Source organism: Camellia sinensis, chromosome 9 (assembly GCF_055761805.1).
Source record: "Camellia sinensis isolate YWXY chromosome 9, ASM5576180v1, whole genome shotgun sequence".
Taxonomy (NCBI): Eukaryota; Viridiplantae; Streptophyta; class Magnoliopsida; order Ericales; family Theaceae; genus Camellia; species Camellia sinensis.
Genome location: NC_138969.1, coordinates 43,507,572 through 43,524,940, shown reverse-complemented (window position 1 = coordinate 43,524,940; position 17,369 = coordinate 43,507,572). Strand labels below are relative to the sequence as shown.

The window sequence follows — 17,369 nt, the reverse complement described above, 5'->3', positions numbered from 1 at the left end:
GCTTTTTCTCATTTTCTTTCGACCATTGTAACAGTGCAATTGACACAATATAAGTTAATTGATTCATAGTAGCAAATGAACTGGTTGATGTTAAAACTTTCTTGGACTGTACAATTGTGTGATAATGAAGAAATATAATGTTACATTTGGATCTTAAATTTCTATAATAAATTAATACAATACAATAAAAGAAAAGAGCTAAAAGACTTTTTTTTTTTTACTCCCCTTTTGCTTGGTTGAGCGATGAAAATGAGAAGAAAAGGAATAAACATGTGTTACCCATAAAATGAATTCTTTCTTTTCTGTTTTGTTACCCATAAAAAAAATTGAATATATCAATAAGTTTAGTTCCCTAGACAAATCTGAAATCCAAACATAACAAAAAAACAAAAACTTAAAAGAAATTTTTTTCTTTTTTCTTTTTTCTTTTTTTTTTTTTGACAAGAGAAAAGGCTTTTGTCTAGTGACATATTTGTTATTTGATTCAAATCTAATGATAATTCCACAGTTTTTGGCTGCAGCAAAGGGACAGCTTGCCAAGCAAACCCTCCAGAAGTCAGCCAACTTGCTATGACACAACCGTTTGTATTGACTACACTACAACACCAGTTTGCACCGTTTTTCAAACGCAGAAGAGGAAGCAGAGACTTCGCTAACAGCTAGCTGTCTTTGATTTACTGTCAATAATCTGAGTCAATCCTAAACTGCAAAATAACAAGTTCTATTAGCTACAAAATAAGATGAGCACATGCCCTAGATGTCTATTATACATAATGATCTGCCAATTCTGACACCAATTGCCTAGCTGATGCATTTGCACTAATTAATATCATTTTTTTTAATCTCCATTGACAGCTCGTACGACAGGGTGAGAACTTCCAAAGGTGAAGTTTTGTTGGAAATGTCTTCATCCATAACTCGTAGTTTAGCTGAATTGTGAAGAGAGCAACATCCAAGCACTCATTATCGGAAAGGTAATTAGAGCAGAAGCCTGGCATATGTGAACTCAATCAAATTCGGTGTAGGTTCCGCAACAAACTTGTGTATATACACTTAAATGATCAAATAGGAGAACAAAGAGGAGGAATAATGACGGCCTACCACAAAAAATACCACTTCTTTGTGAGCAAGAGCTGCAGTAAATTCATTCTTTTCCATTTCCTGCTTAACAAAACCTTGCAACTGAACAAAAAGAGAGGATAAAAATTAATTAGCAAAGCCCTGAGCTAATAGAGCCTCATCAAACATGGCTTGCTCTAATCATTAAAGTTCAGAAATCCTGCCATATGATGTGTCACACTTGCTAGATCAAATGTACCAACTGTTATCCCTATCGGGTAATTTCAGCACTTGATCAAATTATTTTGATGTGTAAAACAGAAAAGGGAATATAAAGTGGTAGGTCACACCCCGCATTACTACCACAGCGTATGCATAGAGGGACAACTCAGTGGATGGCCCAATAGGGCATCGATTTGGTAACACTGCCATCAGAAAAGACATACACCAAAATTTGACTACTGAAGGAAATAATTAAATTTCAACGAGGATAATCCTTCAGATTGGCTCAAAGGAAAAGCCACTATTGATTTGCATGATTAAATAATAAATTAATTTCTAGGTTGTGAATTACTTACTGCCAACCAAAAAAAAAAAAAACAAAAGGAGATAGAAAGTACTGCTGCACACTTTTAACAGAATGTTGTTGCTTTCCATTGATACTTTATTGTTTAGTTTGGAAATCGGAGGCAAGTGAGGCAAAACTTACGGTTGATGGTGCGGCCCATACGGGATAAGTTTTCAAGAAAGTCCCAAGACGGTCAATCAGATATGCATGAAATTGGATCAGAGGAATTACTGAGGAACTGTGATGATTGAAAAGAGAGTAAATCCTTATGCTATGTAGGGCTGAGCAAGGAATCCGTAAAATCCGTAATCCGATCCGGTCGAGTCCAATTCGGTAGGTTTAGATTTTTTTTTGAATCCATGGTTCGGTTCTGAATTGAAAAATTAAAAATCCATACTCTCGCATAGTATCTTCTCTTATTCCATATAAAACTTAAACTCAAACCTAAACCCGCATAGTATTTTCTTTTATTGCTTTTGTTTGTTGGTTTTTAATTTTAATTTGTAATGGTCTAAATACTTATGGTGGAACCAGTTTTATTATGGTTGTTTAAATTCTAAAACAGTATGTCGCTATTATGGAAAGACATGTTGCTATTGTGGAACTAATATGATGCTATGTTTATGTTTTTATGAAATTACAATGTTCTCTATATATGTATATTTTTTTTGTTATTTAATTATGTGAATCCGTAATCCTAAACCGATCCAATTCATGTTTAAATGGATTCGTTCGGATTGGTTCCACAATTTAAACGGATTGGATTGATTCCAATTTTTCAAGAACCGTTGATAACGGATTAGTCTTGGTTTTATCCCAATCCAGCCCAATCCGGACCATACTGACCCCTAATGCTATGTCTGTTAAAAGGGTGGAAAGAAATGAGGAAATGGAGAGAGAAGAAAGAGGAGGGGCAAAGGAATGAGGGAAGGAGAGAGAATCCCTCCAAGGGAGGGAAATGTCCACCCAAGAATGGGCAGACGGGGAGGGAAGGAAGAGTTGTGGGCAAAACTATGTCATTGCACTTCAACTTTCTCTTTAAGCTGTTTACTCAAGGGTATACTAATAAATTAATGTAAAAACATTCCTTTCCACTAAACCAAACAACTTGAAGGGAATCATAATCCCTTCTCTAGAGAATCCACTTCTCTTCCATCCACCCTTCCCTCTTATTCTCCTTTCTTCAATCTAAACATAGCATTATAAAAAATCATGGTTGGAGAGACCACTGCAAGAAATAGGATTGGCATATCTTGTGGTTTTGGTTTTAAAGCCCTATGAACAAAAAAAAGAAGGAAGATAGGTACTACCATGGAAGTGTCGGCCAATTATTATTTTCCTTCCAAAAACTGTCGTCTGCAGGTTTAAGTACTCCAAAGGAAAACAATGACAAAAATATCTATATTATTATGAAATGTAAAAACAGTTATAACTCTAAGCCTCATATTTCCATGCTGAAATGCTATAGAATGGAGGAGACTGTGCTAAGCAGCCCCAAAAAAGATAAAATGCCAACCTCATGATGATACTTCTTTGTTGCTGACAAGATCTTTTCTAACTGATGCATAACTTGAGACAGGTAGGAACCAAAAGCAGACTCCTTGTCAAATAAAAACGAATCCAGCATCTCCATGAACTTCTGAAGATGATTGCCAAAAAGGTTTCTGACTAACTATAAGCAAAAAAGGCAGTAGATTTGGTTAAAAGTTAAAACTGAAATGCAAATGAACTGTGACAAAAATTAAAAACTTCTCAGACTTTAACAATGCCTGAACACTATTGATGATGGTAGATTGAAATAATCATGTGGATATAAATTAGAGTGTTGTTTGATTAAATTTCTCAATTTGAATCAGACTGATAGAATAGACCAAAGTGGGCCAAAATAATCTTTCCCTACCTTCAAGAATGTGCATCTTGTGGAGCGAGTTTGCCTTTTGACCTTCAGTGCCCTCATCTGAAAGGGATAATCTTTGTCCAATCATTTGTTGCAAGAGCATTTAGACACAGAGGAAGAAGGAGGAAGAGGATGACGAAGAGGAGGAGGGGGGAGAGAGAGAGTTGTTAACAGTAAGATCATACTTCTGCAATATGAAGAGCCTGTTCAAGTTGCTGGATTTGAATCCATTGTTCAGTTATGATGGCAGCCATCTGTAAGCACCAGAAAAAATAAAAATAATAACAATCACTTAAATAGGGCCATAAAAATAACAACTAACAAATAGTAATTTCAAGAGATGCCAAGGTACACTAAAAAAGGGTCAATGCCTGAAACTGCAAGCTACATGATTTTTCAATTTGCATGTGAATAACATTAATCCATTGCTTGAATGGTTACTGAAACAGATGCCACATAGTATCCAAAGGAAAATAAGTTTTTTTTTTTTTTTTAACAGTAGAAATTTCCATTAATGTGAGCCAAACGGCACTTACAGAAGAGTCCATCCAACAAGACAAAACTTGCACCAAACAAAGTAAAAATCAACAAGGAAGCCACCAGAAAGAAAACTATGAAACTATCCAGACGCAAAGCTTGTACTGCAAAGCAGAAGCCGATCAAAAGAGTTCGGTAATAGAACAAGTCTACGATAAATCATAGGTTTCAACCACAAAGAGGGTAAGCTACAATCATTGCACCAATGGACTCAAGAACACACAAACAAAAACCAAATAAACAAAGCAAATAGAAAATCCAACCACAGATCCTATAGGCCTGATGGTGCAGTTATAAGTCAAGTTATGTTTTTAATTCTTATACATGGCCCGAATTACGCCTAAATGATTTTATATAGTCAAAGTTTCTTAGTTTCCTATTTTGTAGCCTTAATCCAATGTAGAAATAAAAACTCTGTATGTTATACAATCTTACCTCGGGTTAATTCCAATGGGATTCTACATTGGATTCATATGGTCAATTTCTTCTCTACTGTTCCAATAATTGCTATTCATAAGAGTCACAGTTCACAGCCATCTAAAAGCCCTTATTTATCAACAACATACCATCCAATCAAGGTTAAACAACCTTAACTCTTTCCCTTACCATCTGGCATTCTAACTCAACTATTAAACCATAAAACAGTAGTTCAGAATTTTCAGCAACTTATTCTCTTTTGATCAAGCAACCTAGCATGTTTGAAATCAAGTCAATTTCTTGACCCAAAAAATAATCAAGTCAATTCCAACCTCCTTCCATCTAAAAGCACTAAAAGCTTTCTTCTACTACCTATTCAAACCATAAAACTAGAAACCTATATACATATGTATATATCTATATATGTTTACACTTATACATGTACCCAATGCTCACATCTAGAGAGTGGGAGGTGTTGCCAAAAAAGAGGGCTGTTACGCACATAGAGAGAGAGAGAGAGAGAGAGAGAATAAAGTTGTAGTCTTGTTGTAGAGCTTAGATTATTTCAGGATAAGTTGGTAAACATGTACAAAAAAAAAAAAAAATTAAAGGAAAAAAAGATTTCACTGAGCATGTCTGGTGATAAGTAATAAGTCAAGCCCATATAACTGAAAATTTTGACCCCTTTTAAGTGAAGTTTAACCTTTTAAGTGATGTCAAATTGTGTTATCAATTATACTTAATTTTAAGATCACTTAACCTAATCAGTTTTAAGGGCTTGTGTTATCAAACAGGCCCTGTGTTGGGGTCAATTAATTGGCCTAATCAGACCTAAGGCTTGTCACAGAAAAACCTCTAGTTTTTTTTTTACCCATTTTACAGTTTTTCTCTCTCCTCTGGCAAAAAATTCAACCTTCTTCACGTCAGATGGAGGATTTTCTTGATTCACATGAAATGCGTATTAAACTTAAAAATATAATGTTTGCATTTAATAAACAGAAGAAGAATAACAGTCCGGCACATACTAAGTTTAAAGCCCAATAAAATTAGAAAGTGGTTATTATCTAAGAAGTATAGACATAGACATGTGGCACAACATAGACATGAAACAGATTTGCTGACATGGCAATTTAAAAAAAAAAAATTACAACAGACATAAGAGGAGGCATGTGCAAAATATGTAGTTTATATATTTATTATATGTCATATAAATGAGAATATTTCATTCAAAGATAATAAATAATACACCATAACACTAATATATATAGTTTAAAGGAGGAGGGATTTATAGGTATAAATCTATATTGGTGTATTTATTATTGAATCCTAAGTTATTTTGTTCAAACTTGTAATGTGTTTCATACACACGTGTCCCAAGTGTCTGAAGTATGTCAGAATAAAAAAAATTAAAAATTAAAATAAAACGACATGTTTTTGGAGCATTCAACACGTCTAACACTGACAAACAAACCAACTTCTTAGAAGTCTCCTTGCTTCTTAGGTAATTATTTATACAAATAATTCTACTTCCACATCAGTATGCCAATTCAAGCAAGGAATCATCACTGTCCTCCACTAGATTCACCTAGATATAAAGATATGAGTCAGAGTACTAACCGTTTCAACTTTTGAAGAAGCCAGTTCCAATCTGTTCTCAGCATCTTGTGCTTTAGACTCTAAAAAGTGAAGCTCAAAGTTGGTCTTTCTTAAAGTAGCCCAAAGAAGTCGGATCTAAATAACCCCAGTTTTACACTTTAGATAAGGTGAACAATCAAATCATCAAGCAATGTAAAAACAAAAATACGAAAAGCAAATAATTTTTTGGGTGAAACGAAAAGTAAATACAATAGAACCAAACCTCTTCTTCCAGCTGATTAAGCCTTTCATTTGTACGTGATGACTCACCCTGCAATTAGACAGTCATATATAATCATTCCACATATCCTAAGCACTCACCCCGAAATTAGACAATCATATATAGTCATGCCACATATCCTAAGCACCATATTTAATCCAACCTGTTTGTAGCATTGTATGATGTCCTTTCCCCCAACACACACACACGCACACAAAAGAAATACTACAATACATCCTTGTTAGGTTTAGCTTTATCCCTGATGGATAAATGACGAATATTCGAGGTTTTATGCAGTAATAAGCACCACAATCTATATTGTCTACTCAAATATATTGTTGTCAACAAAATCAGTGAAATGAATGCTACGTTAGAACCAAGGAAATATTTCATTTTAACTTCTTTTAGAATCAAAAGATTTTAAGTACCATATAAACATATGGCATGTATTTTGGATAAATTCAAGATTAGAAACAAGGTTTGGTGAAGAATCATTGCCTTCAATACACCCAAAACAGACCATTCTCATTATCTTTGTTCATTAACCAGCAGATCAGTGAGTTAATTGTCATAGAAGTAGAACCAAGTGAATGAAGTAGAGGAATGCTCCCAAGGTGCATGTGACTGAAATCAAGAATCAAGTCAATAAAGTGACCATAAACTGAGCAATTCAACATGAATGAGTGAAGAGACAAAATAAAATTGCAGTTGACTTTGTTGCTGAGTAATCAGAGACCAAACCAACTGAATCAAAAAGCAATATGTTAAGCTAACATGCTGCAGTCATGCACAGCAACCAATCATAAACTAGAAACATGATTGCAAATAGAATAAACCAAGAACAAGATTCATGTAATCAACTCAAGCATTTTAAATGTCATTGAGTTGAATGGGAGAAAGGAAGGTACATGGTAGTATATATTTAACACATCATTGTGAAAAAAAGTATAGATTAATTACTGGTATAAACTATGCTACTAAACCACTGATTATAGCGCTCAGCCTTGTTCTTGGGCTACTTGGACACGACCTTGATCTCTATTGAGGTACCCTATGTTACACAGACTCTTCAAAATAAATCAAATACCCGTGTTGGACACCCGACACTCAGACAAGGGTATGGGATATGTATCGGATACTTTTCAGCGAATACTTCTTATATAATTGTATATAACACTATTATTATATGTACATATTTTTGTATAATTGCTATAAATATCTTTTTGACACTGTAAGTTCCATATAACACTATTTTATCTCACATACTTGATTAAAAATATAAAAATATGACATTTTTTTGCCGAGTCTGCGTACCCTTAAAATTTATGGTTTGATGAGTCCAACCTCTAAATACATACCCCCACCCGACACCCGTACCCGAGTCCATGTAACATAGGAGGTACCTTAGCAGTAATTATTATATCAAAAGACTCAAACCTGATTTTCCATTAAAATTTCCCTACAGGTAAATTCAGAATTACATAAGAATCTTTTATCTTGAAGAATTTACTTGTACGATCATAACTTGATAAATTATATGTCGTGGAATAATACAGGCGCTATAAAAACCTGCTTTGATCCCCTCTCAAATAAAGCAAGAAAGGGAAGGAAAATTCAGCTACTATAGACAGTTAATACTTCATGCACTTGTAATGGAGCATACTCTTCTAGCAGATGACAGTTCATGCAGAAACTCATATATCCCTCCTTGTTCTCAGAATTGTTGTCCACAAATTCTTCTTTTCAATTTTTTGGTTGCTCAATGGTAGCATGGATAAGTTGCAACAGTAATTATAATAAATATATACGAAAAAAAATAAATAAATTAATCCCAACATCTTATTGGATATGTTTATGCTATATATTTAATATCTCATAGGACTGGAAAAAACATGCAATGTATAACTCAAGTGCTAATCTGCAAAGTTATATCTTATACAGTGTGTAATAAATAGAGCCAATATAAGTATTAGGAATGCAGAAAATCACATTTATAAACTGCTGAGCTGGATAATACATTCTTTAAAAATGTGTTCAAAGAGGAAACTATTACTTCACTAATTTCCCCAGAACCCATCATTCTTTCAACTTTCTCTTGACAATGCTTGGCTAGCTTATTTCGAAATAATATGTAAGGCCAGAATCTCATGACTTACATTCTGACCTATCCTACCAAGTATTAATTTTCTTACACCCCATCCTTCTTTGGCCTTGAGAATAAAACTAAAGTCAAGGAAAATCAAAGGATGAAAATCAGTACAACTAGGAATGCTTCTTGCAGCAAGAAGAGACTCAAACCCAACCTTTATGTACGTGTATAATATTAAGGACCCATTATGTAAATAGAAAATTAACTTTTGAAACGTTCGTATTGTTGAAGGAATCTATGATGTCGTATTGACTGGCAGAGATATGCAGTTAACATAATGCTACTACAATCACTGTATACGAAATCCGGGAAGAATTCCCTGAATCACAAAGGTGGAATGAAGTGAACAAACGAATGAGACAGCATGAATCAGAACAGCCAGAAGAGAACCAGCTCTTCTCAAAACCTGGGGAGAGACTAAAAGCTGCATCTTGAGCACAGGTAGCTCCTCAATTTTAATTTATTGCCAAATCATAATGGAATTTCCATGCTCTAATCAAGGAGCGATCAATGAAAATAGAGATCAAGTTCTAGGGCAAAGGACCCTGATCTTACAAGGAGCTCTAGAAACTATGAATAGCTGTTTGAACAACTAATTATATTTACGTACCATAAGTGCCAATATTAGTATCTTTGGGGCTATAAAAAAAATAAAAAAACTGATTAGTCCTTCTACTGTACACACATCCGATTCTATTTGAAAATAGCAAGAATCAACCAAAGTTTCTTTTGGGAAATAAAAAATAAAATAGAAATAGAGAATGTTTTACATCTAGAAATTTGTATATCAGAAGGGATACAAAGCACCTCAAATTCACATATATTGTATAAAAAGGCAAACCTTTAAACTGGACACTGCAGATTGTAGACGATCCATCTCATGGGTCATCTCATCAATTAGCTTGCGACTTTCTTCCAGATAAAGGCTTTTAGCATTTATGTTCTGGATAGTTTCCTCAAGGATAGCTTCTGCATTGATATTCACAAATTACGTTGAAATTTATGCTAAGTTTAGGAAGCAAAACTAAAAAAACAACTTTCGGTTGAAGTCTTCTTATGACGTTGGCATGAGCACAAGGTATAAACATTACCCTACTTAAAGAGTTCTATCTTGATGTGTCTATAAAAACCCTTGAAATCTATGAACAAGCTCCTCCAAGTACATAAACTACATGGGTAAGGCACTACAAGAAGATCAAGTGATTGTGAGAAACAAGACAAGCATAAGTAGGTAAGATGAATATAGCAAATTCCAACATGAATACGTTATACCAAGTATACAGGGGGGGCAGTGGTTTCTGTTGGGGTTTATGGAGCCTCATAGTACTGGACACTGGGACATCGATCTAATGGGGGCTATGAAGCTTAGATACTCCAAAAAAGTTTCCATATGAGTATCGGATACGGATATGCATCCGATACGGAGGGATACGTATCAGATACGGCAAATAAATATCCAATTTTTTTTTTTTTTTTTTAATTTCGGATACAGGAGGGATACGCGAAGGATACTTGACGGATACGCCAAATTTGATTTTTTTTTCTAATTTTTTATTTTTTATACTTTAATACGCGAAATAGGTTTATAATTTTTTTTCCAATTTTTGTATTATTTTATATTTATATTTTTTCAATGTTCAATAATCTCTGCTCTTATTCTTCTTCTTTATTTTTTTTTTCTTTTTCCCTTATCTATTAGGCTACTTTATTTAGCTTTTTTCCACTTTTTTTTTCCTACACTGTTTTAATGTGAGTATTTCTTTACCAAATTTTTAATTTTAAGAACTTTAATATTAGTATTTCTTTATTTAATAGGAATCTCTCTCTTTATCTATTAATTTGCTTTAAGTTTTGTTTTCATGCATATTATATTATTAAAATTATAAAAAAATAATTTTTTTTTACGAACTATCTCCTCCGTATCCATATCCTACTTTTTCAGATTTTGACATATCGCCGCATCCCGTATCCATATCCGTGCTTGCTAGAATGGTGGGGTTCGAGGGGGACCTCTTGTGAGTACTAAGGGTAGCTTGGTAATTGTTGATGCAACGCTAGCACTATATATATTATTGCTTTCTGTAGTAGCCGATTGTACTCTCTTTTCATTCTCTCTGATATAGTAAAACTAGTGTGAGCCGTGATATAGTGAAACTAGTGTGAGCCGTAGACGTAGACAATCTTGCCGAACCACACAAATTTCTATCTCGATTCTTGTGTGAGCCGTAGACGTAGGCAATCTTGCCGAACCACACAAATTTCTATCTCGATTCTTGTGTGAGATTGTTTTGTTTTCTTCTTGCAATTGTTTGTGTGTTTGGTTATTTCACAACAGTTTAATGGTTAAAATTTTGGCCAATAACTTCGAGATTGTGGGTTTGAATCTTAAGGACAGCCAGCCACTTTGTACATATTACTCAAAAGGTTTGGTTTGTACCCAGTCCACCCCTCCTAGACCCCATTATCAGGGACTCAACTGGGTGTAGATTGGACTGGATATTAATATTATACAACCAAAAAGGACAACCAAGGACACTATATAAAAGACTTGGCATCTAAAGCTTCTTTAATGGGAAAACCTATCTACCACTAACGTAGAACTCTCATTTCAAATATGGAAAGCAAAATTGAGACTAAATCATCATTCCACTCCAATCCACTTAATTCCACTAAACCAAACACTACCTAACAGTTTCATCACTTGAATCAAAATCAAAAATCAAATCAAATCATGGAAACCACATCCATATGTTTTCTGACTGTATGCATCTGTATATGTATAATTACCTAATCGAGCGATCTTGAGCTTCGCATCTTCAAAGTCGCAGATCAAATGGTGATTGTGCTGGTTTGTACATGATGTTTCGGTGCCGATCTGAGCAATTGAAGAAGAAGAAGAAGAAGAAGAAGAAGAAGAAGATTGAGAGAGAACGATGAGATATGAGAATATGGCGGGAAGCAAAATCAGTGAAGCCGCCATTGTCGTCCTGCTCTGCGCACTGACCCCTCCCTTCCCGGCAGTTTATTGTCTCCTAACCGTGTGGACTCACTTGTCACACATATTTAAAATCTGGGATAACCTTGTAATTATACTAAAATTGCAGGACTTATGGATTGTTTATATTAGTATATTTTTTTACTTTTTACGAAAAAAAAAAAAAGAAGAGGAAATGTGAGTTAGAATTGAAGTGATATGGTAAAAAAATGATGTAACCTAGATAAAAGATGATACGACTTAAGTAAAAAGATTGTGACATAAATAAGATAATATAACAACTCTTATTTTTGCGTTAATCATATTCATGTGAATTTGCATGATTTTGGTTTGTTAAGCTTGTATTTTGTAAACTTTGATATTTTGTCTAACTATGGGATCTTGTCTTGTTTTGATGCTATTATATTTTGCCTCAGTATAAGATCTCTGTTTTGTTTTATTCCTCGTGCGCTGAACCTAGGCTATCTACCTTTGCTACTTCACACCTAGGTTACACTTTAAACCTTTTACACCAAGGCCGTTGAGCGACAACACCTACGGCTATCTTGGAACCATCTTGGCTGACCTCCACCTCCACCCCCACCCTCACACTCATGCCTTGGCCGAAATGTGTATTACTTAGGGATTCGAGATCTTTGATCCTGAACCTTGCAACCGTGTTGGGCACCTTCTTGTCATGTTGTACACCTTAGCCAACATCTAGAAACCTTGTTTCATGACTTGTACAACCTAAGACAAGGTGTGTCACACCTAGGCCAAGTGTCACCCCTCCTAGCCGAGGTTAGGGAGACCTTACCTGTCTGAAACCTATGTTTTGATCCAAGATCCTTTCCTTGTCAAAGTACCCATGCCACCTTATTTGTTGTATACACTTTGACCTACTCTTGTCCTTGCATTTGGACACCTTTTTGAGAAGATTTGACTAGATGATATCACGTGTCCATGTAGTGATATTAATTAGTTAGCAGTTGAGAAACCTATATCATTGGTCATATCTTTGTCTTGAAGAGAGAGAAGCCCTACGTAGCACAACTTTCCGCGCTTCTTTCGGAAGGCAAATAGCCCTACAGTTCAGACTCCACTTGTGGTTCTGAATTTCATTTCATAAATGCAATATGAAATAATTAAAACACAAAAACAGTCCAAATCCGACAATTCTTTTTGGAAAAACAATGTTTGAATCAAGTGCCAAAAATGGACTGTTTTGCCAGATTACAAAGTCGCCACCTAAATATTTTTGGGAAACTTAGAAAACCTGAGACTCATGCTAAAGGCCATTAATCTTCATCATCAAAGTGTCTCGGCTTGGGAACTTAGGTGTGAGAGGGGAAGGTCATGAATTGAGCACCCTACTTGCCCAATCAAAGATCGGCCTCTACTAATCATTATGTGTTTCTTATTTACATTATATGCTCTATTCTGATTATTAGCTATTCTTTACTATGTGGCACACACACAAATATAGGCTAATTTGCAAGAATTGGAACATTTGATTTCATGTTTTATTTGAAATTGTTTTGTGAATTTGCGACTTGAAAAAGTGGGCTCAAAATGGACATTAATCAAACTATCCCGATTCAAACAACTACTCTTCATCCACAGGCATTCAAACAATTATATCATTTAAGCAATTAGCCTCATGGTATTTATGCTTTGGATAGGGTAACACAAACATTCGATGCAAGATGCTAAGACATAAAAACTCACCTAGTACTCCGAGCCAAAATAGGGGTAAGAGTTAGAAAAATATCCATGTTCCTAGCTTATGCAATATGACTAATGCAACATATGCATTGTGTATTTTATAAGCTCGGCTATGAGCATGGCATATGATTTCATTCAAGACATGCGAGAGAGCACGTATACAAGTAAATGAATTTGAACATTTGATATTGGGTTAGCATGATGAGCCGAACCTTGGATGCATGCAAAACAAATGGATACAAAGCATAAAAATGCTAATGAAACGTGATGCCCTATACTAACCATCGTAAGCAAGTAAGTAAAAAGGAGAAAGATGTGGAGTTAGAAGACATATGCATTATTACAACATTTCCCTCGTGCAAGAGGGTGCGAATCAAAGTTCGAAAAGTCTGAATTAAACTAATTATTACAAAACCAAATGAATAAATAAGCAAGGCTAATTAACTAGCTAACTATGTTATTACAACAAGGATGACCAAGATAAATAAACTAGCTCTCTAAGCTAAGTAACTACAACAATTACAAATAAACAATAATAATAATTACAACACTTAATAATTAACGAGACTAATTACAAAAAATAATATTAAATTAAATTAATTACAATGATCATAATATAAACGATGATGCACAAGAATTGCATGCTTGCCACAATGTTCAAGAACAACTCTGTCTCTCCCAAGCTTGGTCTGTTTTACCTCAGCCACTGCCCTTTGTTTTCTGCAAAAATACACTGCTGACCAAACATTGAGGTCCGGCCAGCCCTCAATGAAGCCCGGCCGGGCCTAGAGAAGGCCGGGCGTGCCTTAATTTTGTGCAACACTTTGTTTTGTGTTCTGAAGTGAAAACAGTGTAGACAGAGTTGTCCAAGCCCTGTTTGTTCCTTCCTTCCTTCTCTGTCATGGAAAAGCCTCGAGAGAAGGTTAGAATTGTCTTCAAAACCATCAATGAGCAAATTGATTGCTTGATGAAATGCAAAAATATGACCACTCATTCCTCTTTATCAATGAAATACAATAAATCAATGAAATGAACTCAAAGAGGGTAGTAGAGACGCGTCAAGAATCATCAAAAATTAATGAAATACAATAAATATGACCACTCATTCCTCTTTATCATGGAATAAACTCAAAGAGGGTGGTAGAGACGCGCCAAGAATCATCAAAACGCCATGAATTAGCGCATGATCACTCCTGACTCGACAAACTTGGCATAACGTCCAGCCAAGTGTAAGTAAGATCACTCATTTTCTTTATGTGTGTTGGTTGCTTTTAAGCCAATTCTTTTAGTCATTTCCATTCTTTAGTCCATTTGTCCGAAGTGATGATTAAGTCCTTTAAAAGGAGAGAAACGTCAAATGAGAAGTAATTCTTAACAAGAAAGAGCGATTACGCCTAGGGAGAGCAATTTGAACCTGGCCCAACGGGGACCCGACCCCTCGACCCCAAATTAAGCGGTTTTTCTCCAAAAAATACCCCTGACGGGCCGAGGATGGTATTCAAAAATAAATCCTCGATGATATTCAGGCCGGGGACAGTGATATGTGCCCCAGCCCCGGCCCGCCCCACCCCGCCCCGATCTATCCCCGAGAAAAGTCCCCGTATATATATAATATATATGGTTAGGTTTTGGTTTGCTCTGTCTATCTCAATCTTCTGGGCTGAGAGAGACCTCTCTCACACACACACAGTTTCTCTCTCTCTCTCTCTCTCTCTCTCTCTCTCTCTCTCTCTCTCTCTCTCTCTCTTTCACATCAAATCTAATCCCAACACAACCATCCCAACCTCCGCTATCTTCCTCCGTTGTCTTCACCGCCGATCTCCCTCCACTATCCTCACCGTTGATCTCCCTCACCACAGTTGCCATTCCGCTGTCCTCCTCTGCAGTGCCTTTGCCGATCTCTTCGCCGCCGCATTGGTTCTTTCTCTAGTTCTTTGGTTCATCTCGTCACCACCCCTGTGGTTCATCTCTTCGTCGCCACCGCAGTGCCTTTTCTGATCTCTGATTCATCTTTGGTTTTTTCTCTAGTCAGATCTGTATTTCTTTTCATAGATCTAAGGATATAACTGAAGGTGAATGTATGCATCGTGTTAGATCATCTCTGTTTTTTCTCTATTTTCTTCTTGTTGTTTACTGTTTGTGTTGTATATCTGTTTGTGTTGTAGATCATCTCTGATTTCTGAATGTATGCATAGTATCTCTGTTTGTGTTGTATATTTGTTCAAAAAAAAAAAGATCAGGGATTTTTCGAGGTCGGGGAAACCCGATCCCCGTTAGGGTGGCGGGGGCGAGGGCGGGGGGTAATGGGTTCCTCGTAGGGGATCGAGGACGGGGACGGGAACGGGGAGTATTTTACATTTGGGGATCAAGGACGGGGAGTGTAATCCCTGGCCCCGGCTCGCCCCGTTGTCATTCCTAATTACGTCGTTGACAACGAATCTCTGTAGAGATTAATCCATTAAGCGTGAATCTCTAGTTCATGTGTTGAATAACCATCAACCGTTTGAAACAACTCTCAAATGAAAGAAAGTAGTGGCAAGTTGAGTTTTTAAAATGAGATTATTATCATGGAAATTAAACAAAGAAAGGTTAAGAACAAAATGATACAAGCTATGTACGAAGACTAATGCTACAACAAATGAACTAATCAAAGCTTGAACCAAGTAAATAGAGTAGGAAAACCCTAAAACAGTCTATAATAAGCCTAAAATAGTGGTTGAAAATGTAATAAAAAGAGCTTAAAAGCTAAACAAAAGGTAAAGGGGATGAAGCTATGTAAGCAAGAACAATCAGGGATGGCCAACACCTCCACTTTCAAGACTTCAAACTATGTTTTTGGGCCTTAGTTAAACTCTGAAAATTAGTTCAAAAATCAAAAAAAAAAAAAAGTGTAAAGGAACCAAGGGTTGAGTTATAAAAATAGGTACAAGTAAGGGTGTCAACCTTATCACCTTTGGTAGCTTGTCCAAACCCAAGTTTCAACACTTAAAATAGATGTAAAACAACCCAAGAATATAAGAAATAGATAGAAATGAAGTAAGCAAAAACAAGAACAAAAGGTACAAGCATATACCTCTTAAAATGGAGTAAACTTTGGTTGATGATCAAACTCACTCTTGATGTACTCTCAAGCTTGAATTATGCTTCTCAAGGGTCAACCAAGGTTTTAAGATGATGAGTCAAGGTTGTGTATGGTGTATATAGATAATACAAGGTTGGTAGGTTAACTCAAAGGTAGCTTGCAATGGAAGAATGAGGAAGGAGGAGCTCTCTCTATGTGTGTAGGCTTTCTTTCAATTGTTCAACCCCCAAAACAGAGGTATATGGTCGTATTTCTAGAATTTGAGCACAAAAGGTAATAAATATCTTCAAAAATGGACAGCTGACGGCCTCTCACTACTAAACCCCGGCTGGCCCTCAATAGCCATGGCGGGCCCTCAATGAGGCACGACGGGGCCTCAATGAATTCCCCTGCTTTTTTGTTTCAACCTCAACACAAGGTGGTACAAGGTGTACAAAGGGATTTCTTGGGTATGATCAATAGGAATATGGAAGGTTTGGGGTTGTTTCGAAGCTTGAACAAGACTCCTTCGTTGAGACCTCGAACCACGCACAATACCACTTTCATCATCGGGTATTCCGAGTAAAGCGCTCGAGCCTTGCGGGCGGTCAAAAATGAGGTGTCCATAGTTGCCCCTCTTTGACAGAGCTCAAAGTCATAAAGTGACATAAGTGAATGTCAAAGCCTAAAGACGACCTATTTGACAAAACCGCAAGGCTTGGGCAAGAAATCAAGACATAAATGCAAAAATTGAACTCGGGGGAAAAATGCAAAAATGAAATGCAGCAATTAACTTATGACCATGCAATGAAGCAATGCAATGAAACATAAAGCAAATAAAGTAATGAAACAACGTTACAATCGAGACAAGAATGCAACGTTCGAATAACAACGCAAATCAATGCTAAATAGACCTCGTCGTATCTCACACGGAACGAAGTGAATAAACAGGCTAGCTTCCCGTAAAAAACATAAAGAGACCATAAACCAACCTACGTCTCACGTAGAAAGGATGTAAAAAAATTCAGACCTAACTACGCCTCGCATGGAAAGGGGAAAGGGCGATGTGACCATCGGGCGCGCCCGAGGTCTCAACCGAGATCTTAACATGTTGCACGCAAGAGAAG

The 17,369-nt window shown here is 36.1% G+C and overlaps 1 protein-coding gene across 4 annotated transcripts; it reads right to left on the bottom strand.

Annotated features, from left to right (window-relative positions):
* Positions 1–648: 648 nt before the first annotated feature.
* On the bottom strand, positions 649–11,568 carry LOC114299150 (myosin heavy chain-like protein). Of its 4 annotated transcripts, none has more exons than XM_082886731.1 (9): positions 11,270–11,568; positions 9,324–9,451; positions 6,337–6,384; positions 6,096–6,209; positions 3,710–3,778; positions 3,528–3,605; positions 3,144–3,299; positions 1,102–1,182; positions 649–991 (listed from the first exon to the last, which is right to left on the bottom strand). In XM_082886731.1, the coding sequence occupies exons 1-9, from the start codon at positions 11,460–11,462 to the stop codon at positions 926–928; spliced, it is 933 nt and encodes a 310-aa protein (XP_082742857.1). In that variant the 5' UTR covers positions 11,463–11,568; the 3' UTR covers positions 649–925. The 4 variants fall into 4 exon arrangements, with proteins under 4 accessions (XP_082742857.1, XP_082742859.1, XP_082742858.1 ...); XM_082886733.1 differs by having other exon boundaries at positions 649–704; XM_082886732.1 differs by having other exon boundaries at positions 3,528–3,584.
* Between the last annotated feature and the right edge of the window lie 5,801 nt (positions 11,569–17,369).